General features: G+C 40.6%; 2 protein-coding genes and 1 long non-coding RNA gene across 3 annotated transcripts; all 3 read right to left on the minus strand.

The window, feature by feature from the left end:
- Positions 1-5,757: 5,757 nt before the first annotated feature.
- Positions 5,758-6,568, minus strand: LOC106573892 (uncharacterized). The gene is made up of 2 exons (XR_001321445.3): positions 6,481-6,568; positions 5,758-6,265 (listed from the first exon to the last, which is right to left on the minus strand). It is a non-coding gene; the product is annotated as an uncharacterized LOC106573892 (long non-coding RNA).
- A 2,147-nt stretch (positions 6,569-8,715) lies between these two features.
- On the minus strand, positions 8,716-17,749 carry LOC123723711 (mediator of RNA polymerase II transcription subunit 26). The gene is made up of 3 exons (XM_045697288.2): positions 16,885-17,749; positions 11,394-11,468; positions 8,716-11,284 (listed from the first exon to the last, which is right to left on the minus strand). The coding sequence occupies exons 1-3, from the start codon at positions 16,954-16,956 to the stop codon at positions 9,623-9,625; spliced, it is 1,809 nt and encodes a 602-aa protein (XP_045553244.1). The 5' UTR covers positions 16,957-17,749; the 3' UTR covers positions 8,716-9,622.
- Positions 17,750-17,890: 141 nt separating this feature from the next.
- LOC106573893 (small integral membrane protein 7) lies at positions 17,891-21,179 on the minus strand. The gene is made up of 5 exons (XM_014149325.3): positions 21,119-21,179; positions 20,721-20,762; positions 19,815-19,870; positions 18,825-18,915; positions 17,891-18,455 (listed from the first exon to the last, which is right to left on the minus strand). The coding sequence occupies exons 1-5, from the start codon at positions 21,142-21,144 to the stop codon at positions 18,440-18,442; spliced, it is 231 nt and encodes a 76-aa protein (XP_014004800.1). The 5' UTR covers positions 21,145-21,179; the 3' UTR covers positions 17,891-18,439.
- Positions 21,180-23,739: the final 2,560 nt, after the last annotated feature.

Raw genomic sequence — 23,739 nt, forward strand, 5'->3', positions numbered from 1 at the left:
TCCTTTTGGTTGATTCTGATAAGTTCCAAGTGGGGAAACTCGGGCATTAACTTTATACAACGAGATTTCAAGTCGGAAAGTTCCGAGTTGTCATTAATGCGGCAGTATGTACAATGTTGAGAAAATACTCGTAGACCGGGTTCGAGAGCATCAAAACCGTGATGTGTCGTGGGTAAATTCTGACTATCTACAAATAATAATGAGTCGTTATGTATGATACAAGGTGATGTGTAGATCTGGCAGTCGGCTGCACTGGCCGTGCTCGAGAGGGTCAAACCGTAATGAATCATAGGTAAATTGTGACTGATTTACAAATAATAATTAGTAGTTATTTATGATGCAAGTCGGCTACAATGTCAAACAAGCCTATAGACTTCTTGCTAATTGCGTCACTTCCTGCAATCAAACCGCCTCCAAAGATGGTGATCGCGTTCCCCTGCTCAGACTGTTGCACTGGTTTTGACTAGATGGGATACCGGTTATGTCAGAATGGACTTTTCGTAGCAGCCGCAGGTTTTACTGCAGCCGCAGAATTTACGTAGCAGGTTAGGATAATTATGTTAAGGCTAGAAAAAGGGTTAGTTAAAAAGCAAAACAAAAATCAACCTTAGAGGTCAATATGTATCCCATCCAGCCACGATCCATTGCACTGAGCTAAAACATAATGGACCATTGTGGAATGAAGGCTGAGACAATGGTTAAGTGTCACTTCATTGACTGTGCAATCGGGCACCAGATTGCTATGAGTTATCCTCGTTTGTTTGTTTTTTAAAGATTGCTATGATGTGGTTAGCTGATAGGTATTTTATCTATTTCAGGCGTTGTAAGATCTGACAGTCGTGAGCAACGTCTGAGCAGAGGACTGCAGAGGAACGCGCCCTCAGTATGTAGATACAGCAGAGGTCCCACATAATTTACACATTGTTCTGATTGATCAAAAGACCAATTATTTTTAAAAGATATCAGAATTGGGCTTCCTGTGTAAATGCAGCCATATAGCCCAGTGGTGTCAAACTCATTCCATGGCGGGCCTAGTGTCGACAGGTTTTAGTTTTTTCCTTTCAATTAAGCCCCAGACAATCGGAGTTCCTTACTAATTAGTGACCTTAATTCATCAATCAAGTACAAGGGAGGAGCGAAAACCCACAGACAATCGGCCCTCGGTGGAATGAGTTTGACATCTGTTAGACATATTTATCATGCACAATTAAACACTTCCACGTTGAATCATGTTTTCAGTTAATTTGATTGTGCAAAACAAACATCGTTTATGTCTGGCTGTCCATACCAATATTTACTATTCAAGAAATCTCCAGTGTTGTAGATATTTACAGAATACAATTTTTATTTTTTTTATTTTGCGCACACCGTTTTTATAGGCCCAATACACATTTCCACCTGCAGTGCAGAGCGATAGTAGCTCCTCCAACAGAGGGCGTTCTATACCAGGGACTCAGAGATAGAAACTTGGGAAATTATCAAAAAATGTAAGTTGTAGGGTACTTTGAGAAAGACGGGCATCGAGCCATTGTTGATGCGCTCGTCTGTCCTGAGATGTTTGCAACAAGACAAGAAAGTGTGTCCTGAGGCACACAGTTCCATTGAAATAATACTATAGTATGGAACGCCGTTTGGGTTTTTGCATGTCAAAAAAGAGACGTCAAATAAGCTTTTAATTTGACACGTGAAATAACACAGTTCTAATATAGAATGTTGTGGGTTCTGAATTTGCTCGTGTAAGCCAAGCGCAAACACTACTATCAGTAACACTGTCAAAGCTGTACAAAAAAAGTCTGCAAACACCAGCCATGAACGATTTGTTTACAATACCGCGTTCGTTAACCGGGCATGTTCACTAGATAACGTTAAATTGCCGCTTATTGTGACTCGCTTGTGGGCGTGCTGGCAGCATTTTGACCGTGCGTCAAAAATTCAGCATAGCAAGTTTGTATGAGGGTCTGATTATTAAATGAGTAATTCGATCAATAGTAATATCCTCTAAAACGCTCTGGTGACAAACTTTGCTACCCTGTTTCCAATTGTTCACATGGCTGGGAGAACCTATTCAAGTAAGTAAATACATTTCGAAAATGTTAAATTATGCATTATTAGCTAACTAGCTACAGTGTAAGCTAACTTAATTGAGCTATCTAGCTATCTAGCCAACTTCACATACTGTATAGATAGCTAAGGGAATTAAATATCACCAGCTACCTAACTTCATATTAGCTATCTTGATGTATTTATCACTGTAAAAAACAAACTCCAAATGCATTTGTAGGTAGGTAGGTAGGTAGCTAACACATGCTACACGTGTGCTCATGCATCTATCAATACAATGTTATCATGATTTGTTATAAGGGATATTATACTTTAGTAATCCACAATGACCTGGTGATGTAAAAGTCTAATTACATTGTCTTCCATATTCCTACATATACCTTGTAACTGAAGATTCCTTCAAAACGATTGCCTACAGTTAATGTGTAGGGCACTGCAAGGTTGGGTGACCAGGGCCACTAGGGACTGCCTCCTGGAGGAATTCAGGTGTGTGAAGGCTACCTGTGTCCTGCATAACTTCATGAGGATGGACACACGGACCAGAGGAGAAGTCTGCTGCTCTGCAGGATGTTTCAAGGATGGGGTCCAACAACGCAGCAAGAGAGGCAATCTGTGTGCCGGAGATCTTCACCTCCTACTTCTACTAAGAGGGTGCTGTTCCCTGACAATGCCATAGACTACACTATGCACAACCAAAGGCTCTTTTAAGAGCCATTCACATTGCAATAAGAGTATTCTTCCATTTACTTAGCTATGTCAACTGCAGTTATTCAATTCCCACTTTCTCTCCCTTTGATTTCTACTTCAGGTGAGGGTGCTTTTTAGGTAAGGGTGTGATGTCTGTACAAAAACAAAACGGGCTATTTTAAATCACCCATATTGAAAAAATGTAGAACAATTAGACACCCTATAACCCAAACACATGTATCAATCTGATTGATGAATTGTGTTGTGCAGTAAGCAGGCTCAGGTGTATAACTGGCTCCTTCCACCTTCAAAAAATAGGCAAGGCCAACAATGGAGAACAGTAAGACACTTCATTATTTCTATAACTACGCTATATTGTTTGTCCTCGTGTGTCCGTTCATGTTTTTCAGCATAAAATACTCTGTAGCCACTTAGTATGAACACCAGGTGAGGCCACACGCACAAATTCCTGTTGAACACTTGTCTCTTTAACTATCTTATTTTCTCAATAAGTCTTTCTTCTTCACTTCATCCCTCTTCTTCCTAAATCCTCTAGGTTATATCAGCTGTGTAGGTGAACCCCTCCCGCATCAGACCTGGCTACATAGAGGGCACAGCATGGTGAGAGGTCACTTGGTCAGGTCAACAGGAAGTATTATTAAAGAGATGCTTTACATTGAAATACAGATAGAGATGCAGTAGTCCCAGAGTTAATTATCCAAGATCAGTTTTGCATTTCACTTCCTGATGATTGATGACTAACAATGTTTGAATAAAAAAATTAAAACAAGGTTTAAACATGCTATCGCTGTCTCTCGTCTGCAGATATATTTTGACATGAGAGGATGCAGACCCCCAGTTCCATCATCGCCACCTTACCCGCTCTTAAGATAACCTTCTAGCCAACTACAAACACTACGTAATTTTGATGAACTGAGAGAACATTTGGGTAGCACTGATTCATTAATCATATGCTGCCTTCCCTGCTCTTACCTCTTTCCCTTTTACACCTCTTCCTCTGTTTTTATAATGCACAACAGATGTGCATTGAAGTACAGATTGAACTTGTATTTATATTATAATATTTAATGCATGTATTTATAACACTTGGATAATGAACTTCTTTCAATAAAGCATTTCACGTTCTCTACTAGAGGTTGACCGATTATGATTTTTCAACGCCGATATCGATTGGAGGACCAAAAAAAGCCGATGCCGATTTTTAATTTATTTGTAATATTGACAATTACAACATTACTGAATGAACACTTATTTTAACTTAATATAATACATCAATAAAATCAATTTAGCCTCGAATAAAATAATGAAACATGTTCAATTTGGTTTAAATAATGCAAAAACAAAGTGTTAGTGAAGAAAGTAAAAGTGCAATATGTGCCATGTAAAAAAGCTAACATTTAAGTTCCTTGCTCAGAACATGAGAACATATGAAAGCTGGTGGTTCCTTTTAATATGAGTCTTCAATATTCCCAGGTAAGAAGTTTTAGGTTGTAGTTATTATAGGACTATTTCTCTCTATACAATTTGTATTTCATATACTTTTAACTATTGGATGTTCTTATAGGCAATTTAGTATTGCCAGTGTAACAGTATAGCTTCCGTCCCTCTCCTCGCTCGAACCAGGAACACATCGACAACAGCCACCCTCGAAGCAGCGTTACCTATGCAGAGCAAGGGGAACAACTACTCCAAGTCTCAGAGCAAGTGACGTTTGAAACGCTATTAGCGCGCACCCCGCTAACTACCTTGCCATTTCACATCGGTTACACCAGCCTAATCTCGGGAGTTGATAGGCTTGAAGTCATAAACAGCTCAATACTTGAAGCATTACAAAGAGCTGCTGGCAAAATGCACGAAAGTGCTGTTTGAATGAATGCTTACGAGCGTGCTGGTGCCTACCATCGCTCAGTCAGACTGCTCTATCAAATCATAGACTTAATTATAACATAACACACAGAAATACGAGCCTTTGGTCATTAAAATGGTAGAATCTGGAAACTATCATTTCGAAAACAAAACGTTTATTCTTTCAGTGAAATACGGAACCGTTTCGTATTTTATCTAACGGACGGCATCCCTAAGTCTAAATATTGCTGTTACATTGTACAACCTTCAACGTTATGTCATAATTAATTACGGCCTTTGTTAGGAATAAATGGACTTCAATTATATGCAACGCAGGACACGTTAGATAAACTAGTAATATCATCAACCATGTGTAGTTAACTCGTGATTATGTTAAGATTGATAGTTTATAAGATAAGTATAATGCTAACTAGCAACTTACCTTGGATTATTGCTGCCCTCGCATAACAGGTAGTCAGCCTGCCACGCAGGCTCCTCGTGGAGTGCAATGTAAGGCAGGTGGTTAGAGCGTTGGACTAGTAACCGGAAGGTTGCAAAAACGAATCCCCGAGCTGACAAGGTAAAAATCTGTCATTCCGCCCCTGAACAAGGCAGTTAACCCACCGTTCCTAGGCCGTCATTGAAAATAAGAATGTGTTCTTAACTGACTTGCCTAGTTAAATAAAGGTGTAAAAAAAAAAATCTGTGTCCAAAAATACAGATTACCGATTGTTATGAAAACTTGAAATCGGCCCTAATTAATCGGCCATTCCGATGAATCGGTCGACCTCTATTCTCTACTGGTTGAAATTAAGTCTCATTTGATGAAATACTATACCTATCCTGTGTTTATCAAATCAATGCAGATAAAGGGCATTAGATATTGAGATTAATGGGTTTTAGAATATTTACCTGATTCATCGGAAGTGTACTGTTTTATACATTACAAATCAGCCTTTAACTAGTTAAATCCTGTTTCTAGTCTTAGTTACAATGTGTAATCATTGATGTCCCAGAACCAAGATTGGTAAACACTGTTGAAGTGTATAATTGTAATACATACATGCAGACACGTATCATTCAAAGACTGGAATTTGATACTCCTGGTATTGGATATGACTGAAAAATTATCTTAGACATTCATACCTGAACTGCACCTTTATTTGCCAAGGTAGAGTACATGATCATTGAATATATTAAATATTCAGGCTACAATGTGGGGATCTCATGCATAGTAATAACTACATGTATATACGACTTGCATCCTTGGCACAAAGTTATAATATATTCTACTCAATCCATAGGCTTCATTAATGTCATTCAGACTGTTTTGAAGTTAATACAACTGGCTATGATAGCTGAGGTTCATAGCTTGGTTCTGAACAAATATGTATACCAAACGTTTGGGTCCATACACAGATCAGCTAGATAGCTAGCTACATATCCATAGGCATATACAGGTATTTTTATCCTCCACTGCACAATAAGCAAGAACGTAGCTAGTTATCTCCATTGCATGGCAAATATCAGCAAGGCAAGCTGAACAAATTTTACATTCAATTTGCAATAAATACTTTAGCTAGCTACTAGATTCTTTACATCCACTGTTTCACAAGACGACAGCCTGGTTTGCTGGTTGTTTCAGGAGTCCCTAACACAAACAACCATAATTACAATTTCATACTCATGTCACAATATAAAGCTAGCTGGCTAATGTTAGCTAGTCAGCTAGCTTGCTAAATCGCGATTTTCGTAAATTAACATTATGATAAAAAAATATATGCATAATCGTTTCTCTACATTAACTAACATATTCCTGTCAACTGTACATTTTTTTGATTATTTGTTAACGTTTCAATCGCTTACATTTGCTTCCGTCCTAGTATTTTTGTCAGCCATCTTTGCTGAAGAAAGTCTTGGGTCGCATAGCGTCAAATTCGTCATGGGACGAACCACTCGATGTGATTGGTCATCACCCAGTGGTCGCCTCTGGTGATTTGCATAAAGTTGGGAAAAGATTAACTTTTTCACCGCATCCCACGCACAGCCCAAAGGTCCCCCGCCCTCTCCGCTTTCCTTCCATTGAAATGAATGGGAAGCGGTGTTTGGGATAACTAGCACCAATACAACCAGACAGAAAACAATAACCAGTAGAAACTGCAGTAATTTTCATTATTCTTAGCAATGATTTAGGAATCCTTGTAAGTATTAGCTAGGTAGCCACTTGTTGTTCGCCAATTGGAACTGAACTTAGGTTCATGAAAATAAATAGCTATCCAGCTCCTTAACCCTTTTGCCCAAAGCTAACGATATAAGCAGCCTGCTATCTTCATCTGGCTCGGGGGGCTCGACCGGACAGGGTTGTGTTGTGAAGCTAGCCACAATAAGGATTAGGCACAATAGTGGACCGTGCAGTTTGCCTTCAAAATAAAAGTACCTATTTGAAAGTGATGCAGAAGGTTACAATTGGTGGAATAATGCAATGATATGGGCTATCAGTCTACTCGGTTACACCCACACAACACAACTGTGAAGGGTTTATGCAAATAATAGCATTGTAGCGCTTGTCGCAGGACTGTGACTGTGAAATCACCTCCCCAGTCAGCCTATTGTGTGTATTGACATTCATATTGCACTGTACAGCTTTACCTACAGATTGGGGATCAGTCTACTCAATACCAAATATATCTTTTCCCCAACGTCCTCCTCAGAGTTATCAATCTCCAAAACGCAGTATTGTTTTTCCTCTGAAATAGTGTTCAATACACATAGGTTGACAATAAATGTGGCTCAATTCACAGTTGTTTCAGAGTCCCGCAATGAGAGCTACGACGCTAATGTTCTCTGGGTGTCACGGAGTAGACTGATACCCATGTCATTGATCCACAATCCATAGGTAAGGCTGTACAGTGAAGTAAGGGTTGTGTTGTGAAGCTAGCCACAATAAGGATTAGGCACAATAGTGGACCGTGCAGTTTGCCTTCAAAATAAAAGTACCTATTTGAAAGTGATGCAGAAGGTTACAATTGGTGGAATAATGCAATGAAATGGGGCATCAGTCTACTCGGTGACACCCACACAACACAACTGTGAAGAGTTTATGCAAATAATAGCATTGTAGCGCTTACCGCAGGACTGTGACTGTGAAATCACCTCCCCAGTCAGCCTATTGTGTGTATTGACATTCATATTGCACTGTACAGCTTTACCTACAGATTGGGGATCAGTCTACTCAATACCGAAGATATCTTTTCCCCAACGTCCTCCTCAGAGTTATCAGACTCCAAAACGCAGTATTGTTTTTCCTCTGAAATAGTGTTCAATACACATAGGTTAACAATAAATGTGGCTCAATTCACAGTTGTTTCAGAGTCCCGCAATGAGAGTTCTCTGGGTGTCACTGAGTAGACTGATTCCCATGTCATTGATCCACAATCCATAGGTAAGGCTGTACAGTGAAGTAAGTATGCACCCAATGCAATTCTAAAGTGTAATACATCCAGTGTGATTTCAACATATTTTTGTCAGATTAACAAATAGTCTTTTGTTGATTTTATATAACATACCAACCTCGTTTAGCATGATCTATTCAATTATGGCATAATTATACTATTTTTATTAAATTTGCATCAGTCAATGATATACTTTTATTTTGAAGGCAAATCGTAAAGTCCACTATTGTGGCTAGCTTCACATAGATGTGTCCGACCACCATTAATCAAAAAAGAACGTTCTTATAAATTAGGGTTATTTTAGATGACACCTCGCTATTGTTACTGAAACAGATGTTATTTTGCAACGTTTTTGGGGATGAACATTGTTTGCATCTATGAGCTAGCTAGCTTTTTTTTTATGACCAGCACTGTAGGTGCGCGAGACAACTTTACCGGCATCATAGGATGCGTATCTATAAATCGTTGTGACATATGAAATACGAGTGAGAGTGTAATCACTACGTAAAAAATTATGAAGGCGTTAAAGTATATGACGTGCAGTCATATTCAGGTCCTGATTGGTCAACAAGCTTATTTGACGTGTATCTTTTTTGACACGCAAAGACCCAAACGTCTTTCCACATGAAAGGGAGAAAGACACTCACGATGCTTTTTTATTTTTATTAACACATACTGTATCAACGTGTCCATTTCAAAAGGACTAAGTAGCAAATATGTTCTCTTCTGCATTCCTGAACACAAAAAGGCAAATTTCTGTACATTCACTAAGGCTCCGTTTGAGGAAACACATTGTTTTCCATAAGGCAAACAATATAAAGGAATGGGAACAAGTATATTTCCAGCATAAACATTTTATTTTTCTGTTTTTCCTCATAGTTGCAATGTTGTAGCATCATCTGCTTTGCCATTAGAATTCACATTTTACTTCCTAGAAACAGGAAAAAAGGAAAAGCTAAAGAAATTGCTATTAACTCACACATTTCCATAATGTGTCATTTTGCAGATAGTTTCCCTGTATATTAAGATGTTAGTGTTGGTGCAAGAATCGTTCTAGTTGTATGGTGGTATGGAATGTTGCTACTGCAAACAATTTTTGTGAGAAAATATGCAAAACACAGTTTTACCTTATCTGACAAGCAGAACTGATTGAATAAGTGAAGTGTATAATTTTATTTTTTGTAACTAACAAAATTAAAGAAAATAAGAGATAAATAAATGCATACATGACATAACCACACGTTTCATTCTCTTTGCCAGCATGTACCTGCCAAACAGGTTCCATACTTGAAGTTACTGGGCACCTTAAACTCTCAGCATTTGGCAGACTATGTATGGACCCATTCCACTCAAAGAACTTCAGTGATGCTACAGCTGAGCTCTCTCCCATCGAACACTGATCAACGTTTGCTTTTTATGGGAGCAGCACAATTAGCAAGGCCTCTCTTACACCACCTCTGCAAAGGGGTGAGCAGGTTCTTCTATTTATAATTGCCTTTTTGCACTCAGCCAAGGAAGGTGCCATTTTCCCCTCTTGAAGCCACAGCTCATTAAACTCAGTCTAGGCAGACATATGGCAGGATATTCAGCTTGCCCTCATCCCCATGTGAGTCTAAGGAAATGCACTCTGTCCATTCATACCAGTTGTCCTTGGTGTCATAGCAACCATTCACCCCAGGCCAGTGTTCCTTGTGTATTCTGTTGAGATCCTCGTTTGTGACCTCTCGGCTCACCCCTGGTAAGTCCGTATCAGGGATATTTGGTACCAGCATGTGTTTTCTTCTGCCCTCTTTGATATGATGTTCCTCATGTTTCAAGTACTCAGACATGAAAAAGTGTGCCCCCGAGGTTTGAGCCCCAGACGATGTGAGCACATTGCTTTGACGGTTAAGGTAGGACTGGATGATTTCGTTCCTTGACAGCTCTTCCCAGTTGGTCTGTTGAAACGGACTGGGAGTAACAGGGCTATTCTGTGCACAATGGTTCTGTTTGAGCAGTTCTGTCCGAGGAAGTTCTGGTGTGACCGGAGCCACTGTATCCGCCCGTTCCGGGTAAGACTCTTTGAGGGTTGAGGGTTTGATCTGCCCTGTTACAGGGTCAAACGTAAGTCTACGGTCTTTTAACCTACATGGCATTGTGGTCTCTTCCGTGGGCTGCCCACCCAAGTTCACTGTATAGTCTCTAGACCTGTATTTCTTTCTCCTCTTTCTCTCTGTGCTAGTGACAGAACCATCGCCCTCTGCCTTCACCTCGCTCTGGGACGAGGCTTTGGAGTGCAGAAAGTCAGGTCTCCTGGTGCTTTGTTGAAGGCGTTGGTCCACGTCTGCCGGTCCGTCCCAATGAAGGGCAGACTCTGCAGGCAGAGGCCCAATAGTGAGGGAACCCTGCATACATGGAGTTAAAAGCTGTGGAGAATGCAAAGGAGAGGGCCCCAGTCCAGAGCTGTCCATAACCCTGGGGCTCCGAGCAGGGCTCAGTAGAGTCGTTGATTTGGTCGTAGACAGTTTAACTACCGCATCCTGTTTTGTACTTCTGGGACTATGTGAGTTGCTACGGGGGTGTTTGGGCTGATGCGGCCCCCCTCCTGAGACAGCCAGGTCCATTTTGCCATGCTGTTGCAAAACAGCTGTTTTGAGCAATGTGGAAGTGCTCGGAGGTTTGGCTACTCCCGGTGAGCTAGGGTGAGGTTTGACAGCGTTGACAGGGATTTTGTTGAGCCTGTCGATGTCAAGAAGCTCAGCACTATCCTTGTCTGATTTCAGATGTGGATGAGGGTCGCATGTGTCCGTAAAAGCCTCAGGACTGGCTCCAATTCCATTTGTTGGCAGTCGTGAGTTGTGTGTTCTTTCATAGGCGGTTATTTTGGAGATTTTCACTGGTATGTGTCGTCTGTCCCTCTGTTCCCCCTTCCGTTTTCGGTTGCCTGACTTTTCCGCTTTGGGGGAGTAACGGTTGTTGAAGTCATTTCTACTCTTGAGCTCTGGAACCATTTTACCTGAAGGCGGGATAGCAGCTGGAGGGGAGACGTCCATCCGGCAGGGATGCATACCACCGTTGGCAGTGCCTGGCGGACCCATATGCCCCTTGGATAGTGCCTCACTCTGCCCAGGCTCAATTAGCTTCTGCCAGGTGCGCAGGAGCTTCTTTGCACGCTTGGCGAGATCCTCATCCTTCGTCTTTTTCCTTACATCGTTGATCAGCTTGCCAAGGCGGGTTTCCTTGAGGAAGAACAGGAAGTTTTCTTTAGTACAAACCCCATCTTCACAACATCTATTTCCAAGAGCTGACATAATATTATTATGCATATTTACCCCTAGTGTTACCTACCTCAAGTGCTTCCTTGGTGATGGGATATTTCTCCAAATAGGAAATTACTTCCATTACAGCCACCATGTTGCAGATCTGCTGGAAAGTAAGCATCAAATCATGTTAAAACTATTCATAATAAAGAAAGACAAAATGTCCATAGGGAAACCCTCAATTACTATTTACAAAGACAGATGAGGCATTTGGATATTTGTAAATAAAAAAAGTGTAGGATTCAAACCCACACACTGACATCCATAGAGTCAGTGGCTTAGATCAGGTGTTTACAAACTTTTCCACTCAAGTCCCCCCTTCCACCATTGGGCAACATCCCGCATCCCCCCTGCACACCACTTCTATTTCTATGGGCACAAGAACTGTTCACACCCTTCTTGTTGGCGGAGAGAAAATGTTGCAGGTTTAAAGCTTATTTCCTGCAATTCTACACATTTTGTCATAGGGTGCAGAGAACATTTTGCAGTTTTAAAGCTCATGTTCTAGCAATTCCATACATATTGCAAAGTCTAATGTGTATTCATGTGATATTTGAGTGACTTGAACATTACTACAAAATCTTTGGGATAAAACACCTAGCTAAAAAAGGTTACCTGACATGGGCTAGTTGATCTGGATATTTCTGATAAGTTATAAATAGCCATCTAAGGCAGTGTTTCCCAACCCTGGTACACGAGTACCCACAAAAGTACAGTTTAATTGTCGCCCTTGAGAAACACCTCATTCAACTCATTAAGGGCTTGACGATTAGTTGTCAAGTTAAATCAGGTGTGCTTGTCCAGGCTTACAATAAAAACGTGTACTGTTCGGGGTACTCGACTGACATGACAAGAGGAAAAGTGATGATGCACTACCTCATTTCGAAATGGCGTGTGCATTCTACTATTACAACTTTCTAGAGTAAGTTGCAAGCCAGACGGAGTTCCTCACATATTTTTATTTATTTTTTGTAATAAAAAAATAGATGAGGCCTAACAGATCGTTCCCCAGATCAATGGATGTATAGAGGTTGACAGTCAGCTACTGACCTGTGGGTAGAGACCATATCAAAACAAATAACATGTTCGCCAACAAGTCATGTCTGCAGGCAGCAGCAGGAGTCAAATATCTTTAACTAAGTTATTCATATAATGAGCCTCTTTCTGGCTAGCTTCTTAGTAGTTCCCCTCCGTCTGACATTTTGTTTAGTTTTAATGACAGGCCCTCATCTCAAAAAACAATATACGGGAGTAGTTAGATACTGATGTTAAGGCCTACTAGCCTCGCATAAAATCTCACCCCCCCAAACATTAGCCTACACAGCTTAAACCACTTGTACAATGCAAATAGTAGTCTGTCAGCAGCTAGTAGTCTATCAAGATTTCCATGGTGTAGCCATCTCTGTTTAACAGAAACCTCACTGATGATGAATTTAGTTTTGTTGATCATCAAATACAAATGGCTGTTATTCAGATTAGCACCCCACAGCGATTTCCCCTGTAAAATGTGGAGAACAAAAGCATGGCTAAATTTGAATGGACTTTCAGATGTGCACCTGTACCGGGGATGTAAACCGATAGCAGTTTCAAGTTAGAGATTACAAAACACATGCAAATGTTACCCATTCTAGTCATACCAGTAAGGAGCATTAGGCTAAACCTACCCAATCCACTAAATGTGACTGGCTAGGTTTATTCATATTAAAAAAAACTTGCCTCAACAATAAGGTGCAAGATATGTTCAACTAAAACTGTTTAAACACTATATATATATATATAAACAACCCAAATCAAATCTGTGCTCTGAATTGGCTCAATGAATATTATGCTGTAAGCCTTGGCAGAGAAAGGTTATTTTCAGCAGTGTATGCCTATTAGTGCTGAGTGAATAAATGACATTTCAGGGGGGGGTTTCAGTTATTAAACAAATCATTTTGGGAGGGGCCTATCACACCATTTCTCAGACATGGCTAGAAAGATTCCAGCTTTTATGAAAGTCAGTGGTGTAAAGTACTTAAGTAAAAATATTTTAAAGTACTACTTAAGTCATTTTGTTTTGGTATCTGTACTTTACCATTTTATTTTTGACAACTTTATTTTCTTTAGGAATGTAGTGAAGCAAAAGTATGTACTTTTTACTCCATACATTTTCCCTGACACCTGAAAGTACTCGTTACATTTTGAATGCTTAGCAGGACAGGAAAATGGTCCAATTCACACACTTATCAAGAGAACATCCTTGGTCATCTACTGCCTCTGATGTTGCGGACTCACTAAACACAAATGCTTTGTTTGTAAATTATGTCTGAGTGTTGGTGTACCCCTGGCTATCTGTAAATTTAAAAAACAAGAAAATGGTGCCCGCTGGTTTGCTTAATATAAGGAATTTGAAATGATTTACACTTACTTCACTTTTCATACTTAAGTATATTTTAATAATTACATTTACTTTTGATACTTAAGTATATTTCAAACCAAACACTGACTTTTACTCAAGTAGTATTTTTTGGGGTGACTTTTTAATTTTACCTTTATTTTACTAGGCAAGTCAGTTAAGAACAAATTCTTATTTTCAATGACGGCCTAGGAACAGTGGGTTGACTGCCTTGTTCAGGGGCAGAACGACAGAGTTGTACCTAGTCAGCTCGGGGATTCAATCTTGCAACCTTTCGGTTACTAGTCCAACGCTCTAACCATTAGGCTACGCTGCCCCCCCACTTTCACTTGAGTCATTTTCTATTAAGGTATCATTACTTTTACTCAAGTATGACAATTGGTACAAGCATTTCGCTAAACTCGCATTAACATCTGCTTACCATGTGTATGTGACCAATAAAATGTGGGTACTTTTTCCACCAATGGTCAAAGTAATGTCAAAAGTAGACATTTTAGCTAACCCTAAACCTTTTCCCAACCTTAACCTAATTCTCCTAACCTGCAACATTAATTTTCCTAACCTGCTGCGAAAAGTCAAATCTGACGTTAATTTGATTAAAGCTGGATCCCTTCTAGCCATGACCCCATTCTCATTCACCGCCGCATGAGAGCGGAATGTACACAACCCTACGAAGAGAGAGACGGATAGAGACAGTTTGTGAAAGTCAGTGTCGGAAAAAGTACCCAATTGTCATACTTGAGTAAAAGTAAAGGTACCTTTTATAGAAAATGACAAGTAAAAGTGAGTCGCCCAGTAAAATACTACTTGAGTAAAAGTATTTGGTTTGAAATATACTTAAGCATCAAAAGTAAAAGTATAAATCATTTCAAATTCCTTATATTAAGCAAACCAGACAGCACAACGCGTTTTAAAAATGTACGGATAGACAGGGCCACACTCCAGCATCATTTACAAATTAAGAATGTGTTTAGTGAATCCACCAGACCAGAGCCAGTAGAGACGTCTTCTTTATAAGTTTGTGAATTGGACCATTTTACTGTCCTGCTAAGCATTCAAAATGTTACGAGTATTTTTGGGTGTCTGGGAAAATGTATGGAGTAAAAAGCACATAATTTTCTTTAGGAATGTACTGAAGTAAAAGTTGTCAAAAATAAAAATACTAAAGTACAGATACCCCAAAAATCGACTTAAGTATTAATTTACACCACTGTTGAAAGTATGCCTTATGTACTTTTAAAAACTAGTAAAATGATAATCTAACAGCTCTGCAGCATACAGTACTTAGGCAGGCTAGCCTAGCTAAATAGGATGACTAAAGACAGTACAGTATGGGGAGAACAGAGTAATGTTAGATGGTTGTCTGGCTGGCTGCTACTGCCTAAGCCGAGATCAGATTACTTTAAGGAATGAAAAATAATCAAATTAAATAAAACGAAATATACACAACTGAAATATTTCATAGTAATTTCCTATTTTTCTATGTGGACCTGAGAGACAATGGAATATTTTCATTTTTTTGGCAATTGAATGTTAACTATTTTTGGCTTTGGAATTTACATTAAAAAGCTCTTAACATTTTACGGTCATTATTTCATAATACATGTCAAAAAAAATAAAGTTAAACTGAAATACAAGACTTAAAAAAAATATATATATATATATATTATAATCAAACCGACTTCAAAAAGCACTAAATTGCTCAGCACTAATGCCTATGATAGGTAGGCCCACAAGTCTTGACCAACAGATTTGGCAACCATCCTTGCAATGTGTTGTCACTTCAACAACACATTTGGTTACCTGAGCCATTTCTTTCAAGGGAACACTTTCTTAATATCAAATAGCATAAGTAGTTGGGCCTTTGACTGATGGCACCCATACTAAGCCTACACTACAAACTGATCGAAGTCTGGCTGTGCTGAATATGTTTAGTGCGCTTTCAATTTAAACATTCTTGTCTGTCAAAAATTCTCTTTACTGGGTAATAGGCCTAATCACTGACTTTATGTGTGAATGCAACAGGTAGCTAATTACCAAAGACATTGCTGATATTGGTGCTAGGTTAATTATGAGTGGTCAGTCATTCTTCCATTTAGTTAGCTGGTTAGCTAGCAACAGTGCCTAGTAAGCAGCACGAGCTTAATGTCCACACTCGCCAGTCTACTTGGTCCTAACTTAAAAATCAGTAAAGGGGTGGCGGACTAAACTCCAGTAAAGTCGCAGTTTTTATTTACATTTACGTCATTTAGCAGACGCTCTTATCCAGAGCGACTATCTCTGGTTAGCTACAACAGTCCTAGGCAACAGTACTGTTCGCAACTTTAACTACACTGAACAAAAATAAAACGCAACAATTTCATTGATTTTACTGAGTTACAGTTCATATGAGGAAATCTGTACATTTAAATAAATTCATTAAACCCTATGCCACACCTGTCAGGTGGATGGATTATCTTGGCAAAGGAGAAATGTTCACTAACAAATTTGAGAAAAATAAGCGTATTGTGGGTATAGAGCATTTCTGGGATCTTTTGTTTCAGCTCATGAAACATAGGACCAACAATTTACATGTTGCGTTAATATTTTTGTTCAGTGTAGTTAGCTTGCTTGCTAGTTAGCTAACATTAAGCTTCGAAGTCAAAACTAACTAGCTAGCTGTGCTAAATGACAGGTAAGCAGACAGTTATCTTATTAGCATAACTGAGACAGGTTGAAAACACTGAGGTATAATAACGGTTGAGAATAATGATTGATTTATACTATTGGTTGAGAACCGAATATGTTAACATGCTAGCCTCGCAAGCCGCCTGATCTCGCGAGTTTACATGAATGGTTCATTACCAGCAACACCGCGGTATTGTTTATACGAAGCTATCAACATGCTGGGGGTCAGTCCAGAGTCCAGTGTGTTTAGCTAGTTACTACACAGTTAATTAACTAGCTTAGTATCTAGTATTTACTTAAACTCTTAGATCTACCTAGCTACCAAGTTTACAGCTAACGTTAATGTAGTTAGCTAATGTACGCTGTCGACGTTAGTCATAAGACAATCACAATAGGGGACCATTGCAATTGTGGGCACAGACACAAAATTTGTGGAAACGTTAACTGGTTAACTCACATTGCTTTGGCCATCGATGGCCTGCATCAGCCGGTCTCTCATCTCCTGCGGAGTTGCCGTAGCGGATGTCATTGCCTGGCAGTGGTGCGGATCAGTACAGTAGACGAGGGCGAAGAATGCTCCGAAAAGACGGGTGGGTGACTTAGACACTCACAGGCCTTTTGGGAGATGTGTTAGTAAATAAAGCCCCATATTCTATGGGGCTTTATTGTTTGTCCAGTTGTATTCATGTATTTTGCAATGAATAACTGTCTCCAGAGTGAGGATCTTCCGAATACTCATGTGTCCGGCTGCCTCTTCGGCAGTAGCCAACGCTGTGGCAGTGGTCTTTCAACATCGGTTTCTCTGCTGTTGAAAAACGCTCTCCTGGTGCATGGTGGGAAATGTTGTAACACAGAAACGTCAGATGTCACCACGTACACTGCCATCGACTGTGAATGGAAATGTATCAACATAAGGAGGTATTTTTGTTGTATACCTTCACTTTCATTACTGGGTTATCATATTGCATTATGGATGTGTAACCAAACACTACCTGGACAACGTTGTCTCAGAGCAGTTCGTATTATTCTGTATGTATACTGAACAGTAACGTAAACGCAACAATTAGCGATTTTACTGAGTTACAGATAAGGAAATCAGTCAATTGAAATAAATGCATTAGGCCCCAATCTATGCATTTCACATGACTGGGCAGGGGTGCAGCCATGGGAGGGCATCTAGTCTTAAACTAAACATTATGTAGTCTCAATTTAATACCTTTAGCATGAACAGTAGAGCCCAACAAATACATTCTGATAAATGTCGAAACTGTAGCCTATATAGGCCTATGCTCATTCATTTAATTGAATGAAGACTTCATACACAAATGTTTTACATGCTTACACAGGTGAGTGAGTGTGTTAAATACACAATTAAGTACAGCAACCAACTAAGGTCGACAATCACTGACACGCTACTCAAATACCGGAATAGAAAAGGAAAAAGGTATGCTGAAAACACCAGGTGCATTTCAGAGTAAAGGTTTATTATACAGAACTAGATTATAGACGTGACATAAGTTCACAACGATGAATTGAAGCCTGACTGCTGGTAACGTCAGAAGGCCTATGTAAGAAACAAATCAAACATGTCTAAAATGGTTCGGGATTTACATATTTTCTCATTGTATTCACAAGTTTTAGAAGAAAATGAGGACTATAAATAACAGGTCAGCAACCAAAATAAGATAGTAAAAGCCTGAAAGGAACAGAAACTTATGAAGAGAACAGCCAAGACTCCATTGTTTCGTATATTCACAGTTGAATAAACATGGAGGTCCAAATATAACATGTACAAATGTGTTTTAACTAACTTATTCATGTATTGTAAGTGTTATTGTGCAGAATAATCTGCTTACTGAAAATTACAGGCAAGACATTGAGATATATAAATACAAGGTAAAAGCACAGAATGGTCACAGGATCTGACACGAGCAACCCATCAAAGGATCAAATCAAAAAATCATATTTTTCTCATTTTTTAGCAGGGGTCCCCAATCCAACAACGAAGTTGATCATGATCCAAACAATCTGTAAGTGTAATAGATATGGGCAATAAATACACAATACATTATAGTCAATAAGGAGTATACCTTCTGAGGCACAGAAGCACCTCAGTGTCAACATTACTATTATAAACAGTGGTTCGAGCCCTGAATGCTGATTGGCTGAAAGCTGTGGTTTATCAGACCATATACCACAGGTATGACAAAAAATTATTTTAACTCTTGTAATTACGTTGGTAACCAGTTTAGAATACAAATAAGGCACCTCCGGGGTTTGTGGCATATGGCCAATCGTGCATAAGAACAGCACTTAGCCGTGGTATATTGGCCATATACACCACCTTGGGTCTTATTGCTTAAGTAGATTAGCCTCTACAAGATGGCAGATACTTACAGAATCATGCAAAACATCATGAAGATATTCCATAAGGCAATGAAGATCCTGAAGTAACGTAGACTCAGGAGGAACTCCCTGATGTTGTCACCTAAAACAAATATGCCATGACATAATTTCAGACCTTCATTGTGTGTTATTGGTCCATCTAGCCCGTTTATAGATGCTAACTACCTTTAGCACCTATTGATGCTAGTATCTTAGTATATTCTGGCTGGGGGAGTTAAGAGTCCCGACGCTTGCTCTAAACGTTAACACACATCGCTTGCGGTACGGTTTTGGAAAGGAACTTACCTTTCATATCAGCAAGAAATAATTTTCCCCAAAAAGGTAAATTACCACACACCTTTAAAAGGGTTAGAGTTCCCACATGGCCATATTTCCATTTTACATCGCTTGTTTAAGGAAAACAGACGGAAGACAGAGTCGACTACCTGTGCTAATTAGCTATCTGCGTCGCCGAACACCTGTGTAAACGGAAGACTGACACCACAAACATGTCACTGAAAAATACTGTTGGATGCAACTGTTAAAACAGATGTACAGTAAGTGTATTTTGCGTTTGTGAAATTAATTTGATGTGATATGAAAGTAGAGCGTTTATGTTTCTAGAACCGTACAGCAATTGAGAATCAATTCACATTTAGATGGAGTATGTGGATGTTTTGGCTGCCAGAGACAATTCGCCTCAAAGAGAACATTTAAGCTCCTAGAACTATAAGGAGTAAGGTTAGGCTCCTTCAGTCCAATATTGGGCTACTGTCCATCATGCAATGCAGCGTACCAATCATGCTTCAGCCTGACTCAAAGGCACAGAGGAAGGTATACAAACAATGCAGAAACATCAGCCATAGCTGCCTGCAGCCTAATGTTCTTGAAAAATAGATTATCTCAATGCAGACCACTCAAGTGTCCCTAGTTTTACATGGATAGTTACCCTGTGAAGTTCTCACGGGTGAGGTTTTTAATACACCATCATGTATTACACACCTGTAGTTGGTCCACGGGATTCATCTCCAAATCCTCCATGCGTCTCCTTTCTCTTTCTGTAAAAGAGGACAGTGTTGTTTGTCTTGTATTGATGAGCTAGTAAAAATATGTGGTTGAGCAATATTGGCTGTTACCAGTGTTAGCAGGTGTATCAGTTGTTATAATACTTTGAATTTCACCAGGTTCAAATATTAATATAGCATGTTGATTTGTTATTACGCATTCCTGCACCCTGGGGAATTAGGGGAGCGCATACTTATATTTTGCCCTGTGTGCTCAAATAACCTTTATGCACTAGGAGAGTTAGGTACGCTTTTTCTGTCATCTTCAGAAAAAAGTTAGATTAAGCACAAAGTCAGTGTTTTGTTCATGAATAATGATGTATAGTTTACTCATAAGTGGATGGTATTTTCAAGATGTAATTGTACTTTTTAGGATATTAACATTCTGAATTCAACATGTGGTTACTAGCTAGCTAAGGTATTGTATGTGTGAACGATGGCAAGCCCTCGACTGATCCCAGTCCTTTGTATTGTCCGTCTGTTGTACAGAGAGGCAGCGATTGGCAGAACGTATTTGTGCTCTACAAATGTTTTGTCTTCTTTTGGATGCAGATATGTGATTTTATCTATGTAAAATGTACATTGTGTTGATACATTACAAGGAGAGGCTGTACTCACTTTTCTATTCTAAAATAATGTTGATGCACTAGGAGAGCGCATCAAATGTTTTGTATATTATTTTGGATGCAGGAGAGAGAACTCTGATACAATAAAACAAACTGATCTCTTAAGTCAACGTCTATAGTCTCAATCAATCACACACAACGTAGAGCTACAGTACCGGTTACACATGCACAACTAGCACAACCTCTTCAGGGCAAGACTCAAATTGTATCATACTCACAGTTTGAAGTTTAACACAGCACCAGCATTCATGAGTAAGGTCCTAAAAAGGAGGACACAGAAAATTACAAATGACCACTTCTAATAAAGCACATGCCATGGCACAGAACTCCAACTTCGTCACTAAGCAAGTCTAAACTGGGCTACTGTAGCTAGCTAACGTTAGCGAGCTGGCAAAGAAAGTACAGTCACACAGGCGTAGCTGGTAGTAGTTAGCTTTCTTTTACGCCTGCTACGCGGTAGCTTGCTAAGAACAACAATCAAACTACACACTGGCTGGTTGAAACAAAATACCACTATTGCTTAATATCACATTACCTATTTTTTAAAATAGCATTAATCTTTTCATTAAGTCGTTGATTTGTTTCAATAATACAATTTTAAAAAGGAGAACATTACCCGAATATCAAGAGATCCCCGATCATTTTGTCCACATCAGAGGCGCTATAACTTCCGTAAACGTCATCAAAATAATGTCAAATGGCTGAAGGGAAATCCTGGGTTATGTTCAGTAGAGAAAACGTTTTGAAGAGAAAGCCACATTAGAAATATGATTAATCACGTTGGGCAGGGGTGTCAAACTCATTCCATTGAGGGCCTAGCGTTTTTTCTTCTTCTTTCGTTTAAGACCTAGACCAGGTGAGGGGAGTTCTTTACTAATTAGATACCTTAATTCATCAATCAAGTACAAGGGAGGAGCGAATACCCGCAGACACCCGGCCCTTCCAAACAATGAGTTTGACACGTGACTTAGGGGGTAATGAATGGAAACAATCAAGCGCCACCCTGACAGCATTTTCAAAACCCATGTCAAATTTCAGAAACCTTAAATGAATCGATTTTGAACATATGTTTTACTACCAGCCATTAGGGACAGCTCAGCGGCCAATGGGTACACTATCAATTGCACCACAAATACTGTATCTGCAGAGCCTGTCAGTTCTATCTACATTTACATTTACGTCATTTAGCAGACGCTCTTATCAAGAGCGACTTACAAATTGGTGCATTCACCTTATGATATCCAGTGGAACAACCAGTTTACAATAGTACATCTATATCTTTTTTTTTGGGGGGGGGGGGGGGGGGGGGGGTTAGAAGGATTACTTAATACTATCCCAGGTATTCCTTAAAGAGGTGGGGTTTCAGGTGTCTCCGGAAGGTGGTGATTGACTCCTCTGTCCTGGCGTCGTGAGGGAGCTTATTCCACCATTGGGGTGCCAGAGCAGCGAACAGTTTTGACTGGGCTGAGCGGGAACTGTGCTTCCGCAGAGGTAGGGAGGCGAGCAGGCCAGAGGTGGATGAACGCAGTGCCCTTCTTTGGGTGTAGGGACTGATCAGAGCCTGAAGGTACGGAGGTGCCGTTCCCCTCACAGCTCCGTAGGCAAGCACCATGGTCTTGTAGCAGATACGAGCTTCAACTGGAAGCCAGTGAAGTGTGCGGAGGAGCGGGGTGACGTGAGAAAACTTGGGAAGGTTGAACACCAGACGGGCTGCGGCGTTCAGGATGCGTTGTAGGGGTTTAATGGCACAGGCAGGGAGCCCCGCCAACAGCGAGTTGCAGTAATCCAGATGGGAGAGATGACAAGTGCCTGGATTAGGACCTGCGTCGCTTCCTGTGTGAGGCAGGGTCGTACTCTGCGAATGTTGTAGAGCATGAACCTACAGGATCGGGTCACCGCCTTGATGTTAGCGGAGAACGACAGGGTGTTGTCCAGGGTCACGCCAAGGCTCTTAGCACTCTGGGAGGAGGACACAATGGAGTTGTCAACCGTGATGGCGAGATCATGGAAAGGGCAGTCCTTCCCCGGGAGGAAGAGCAGCTCCGTCTTGCCGAGGTTCAGCTTGAGGTGATGATCCGTCATCCACACTGATATGTCTGCCAGACATGCAGAAATGCGATTCGCCACCTGGTTATCAGAAGGGGGAAAGGAGAAGATTAATTGTGTGTCGTCTGCATAGCAATGATAGGAGAGACCATGTGAGGATATGACAGAGCCAAGTGACTTGGTGTATAGCGAGAATAGGAGAGGGCCTAGAACTGAGCCCTGGGGGACACCAGTGGTGAGAGCACGTGGTGCAGAGACGGAATCTCGCCACGCCACCTGGTAGGAGCGACCTGTCAGGTAGGACGCAATCCAAGAGTGAGCCGCGCCGGAGATGCCCAACTCGGAGAGGGTGGAGAGGAGGATCTGATGGTTCACAGTATCAAAGGCAGCAGATAGGTCTAGAAGGATGAGAGCAGAGGAGAGAGAGTTAGCTTTAGCAGTGCGGAGAGCCTCCGTGACACAGAGAAGAGCAGTCTCAGTTGAATGACCAGTCTTGAAACCTGACTGATTTGGATCAAGAAGGTAATTCTGAGAGAGATAGCAAGAGAGCTGGCCAAGGACGGCACGCTCAAGAGTTTTGGAGAGAAAAGAAAGAAGGGATACTGGTCTGTAGTTGTTGACATCGGAGGGATCGAGTGTAGGTTTTTTGAGAAGGGGTGCAACTCTTGCTCTCTTGAAGACGGAAGGGACGTTGCCAGCGGTCAAGGATGAGTTGATGAGCGAGGTGAAGTAAGGGAGAAGGTCTCCGGAAATGGTCTGGAGAAGAGAGGAGGGGATAGGGTCAAACAGGCAGGTTATTGGGCGGCCGGCCGTCACAAGTCGCAAGATTTCATCTGGAGAGAGAGGGGAGAAAGAGGTCAAAGCATAGGGTAGGGCAATGTGAGCAGGACCAGCAGTGTCGTTTGACTTAACAAACGAGGATCGGATGTCGTCAACCTTCTTTTCAAAATGGTTGACAAAGTCATGCGTAGAGAGGGAGGAGGGAGGGGGGGGGGGGGAGGAGGATTCAGGAGGGAGGAGAAGGTGGCAAAGAGCTTCCTAGGGTTAGAGGCAGATGCTTGGAATTTAGAGTGGTAGAAAGTGGCTTTAGCAGCAGAAACAGAGGAAGAAAATGTGGAGAGGAGGGAGTGAAAAGATTCCAGGTCCGCAGGGAGGCTAGTTTTCCTCCATTTCCGCTCGGCTGCCTGGAGC

Source organism: Salmo salar, chromosome 16 (genome assembly GCF_965601325.2).
Source record: "Salmo salar chromosome 16, fSalSal1, whole genome shotgun sequence".
In the NCBI taxonomy this organism is placed as follows: Eukaryota; Metazoa; Chordata; class Actinopteri; order Salmoniformes; family Salmonidae; genus Salmo; species Salmo salar.

Excerpts from the sequence above, each read along its gene's own strand:
- LOC106573893 (XM_014149325.3), bottom strand. The coding sequence starts at position 21,144 with ATGATCGGGGATCTCTTGATATTCGG. Across the intron at positions 19,871-20,720 it reads GCTGTGTTAAACTTCAAACT|AAAGAGAAAGGAGACGCATG; the intron begins GTGAGTATGATA and ends CCTCTTTTACAG. Across the intron at positions 18,916-19,814 it reads ATCCCGTGGACCAACTACAG|GTGACAACATCAGGGAGTTC; the intron begins GTGTGTAATACA and ends TATTTGTTTTAG.
- LOC123723711 (XM_045697288.2), bottom strand. The coding sequence starts at position 16,956 with ATGACATCCGCTACGGCAACTCCGCAGGAGATGAGAGACCGGCTGATG. Across the intron at positions 11,469-16,884 it reads CCATCGATGGCCAAAGCAAT|ATCTGCAACATGGTGGCTGT; the intron begins GTGAGTTAACCA and ends ACTTTCCAGCAG. Across the intron at positions 11,285-11,393 it reads TCACCAAGGAAGCACTTGAG|GAAACCCGCCTTGGCAAGCT; the intron begins GTAGGTAACACT and ends TTCTTCCTCAAG.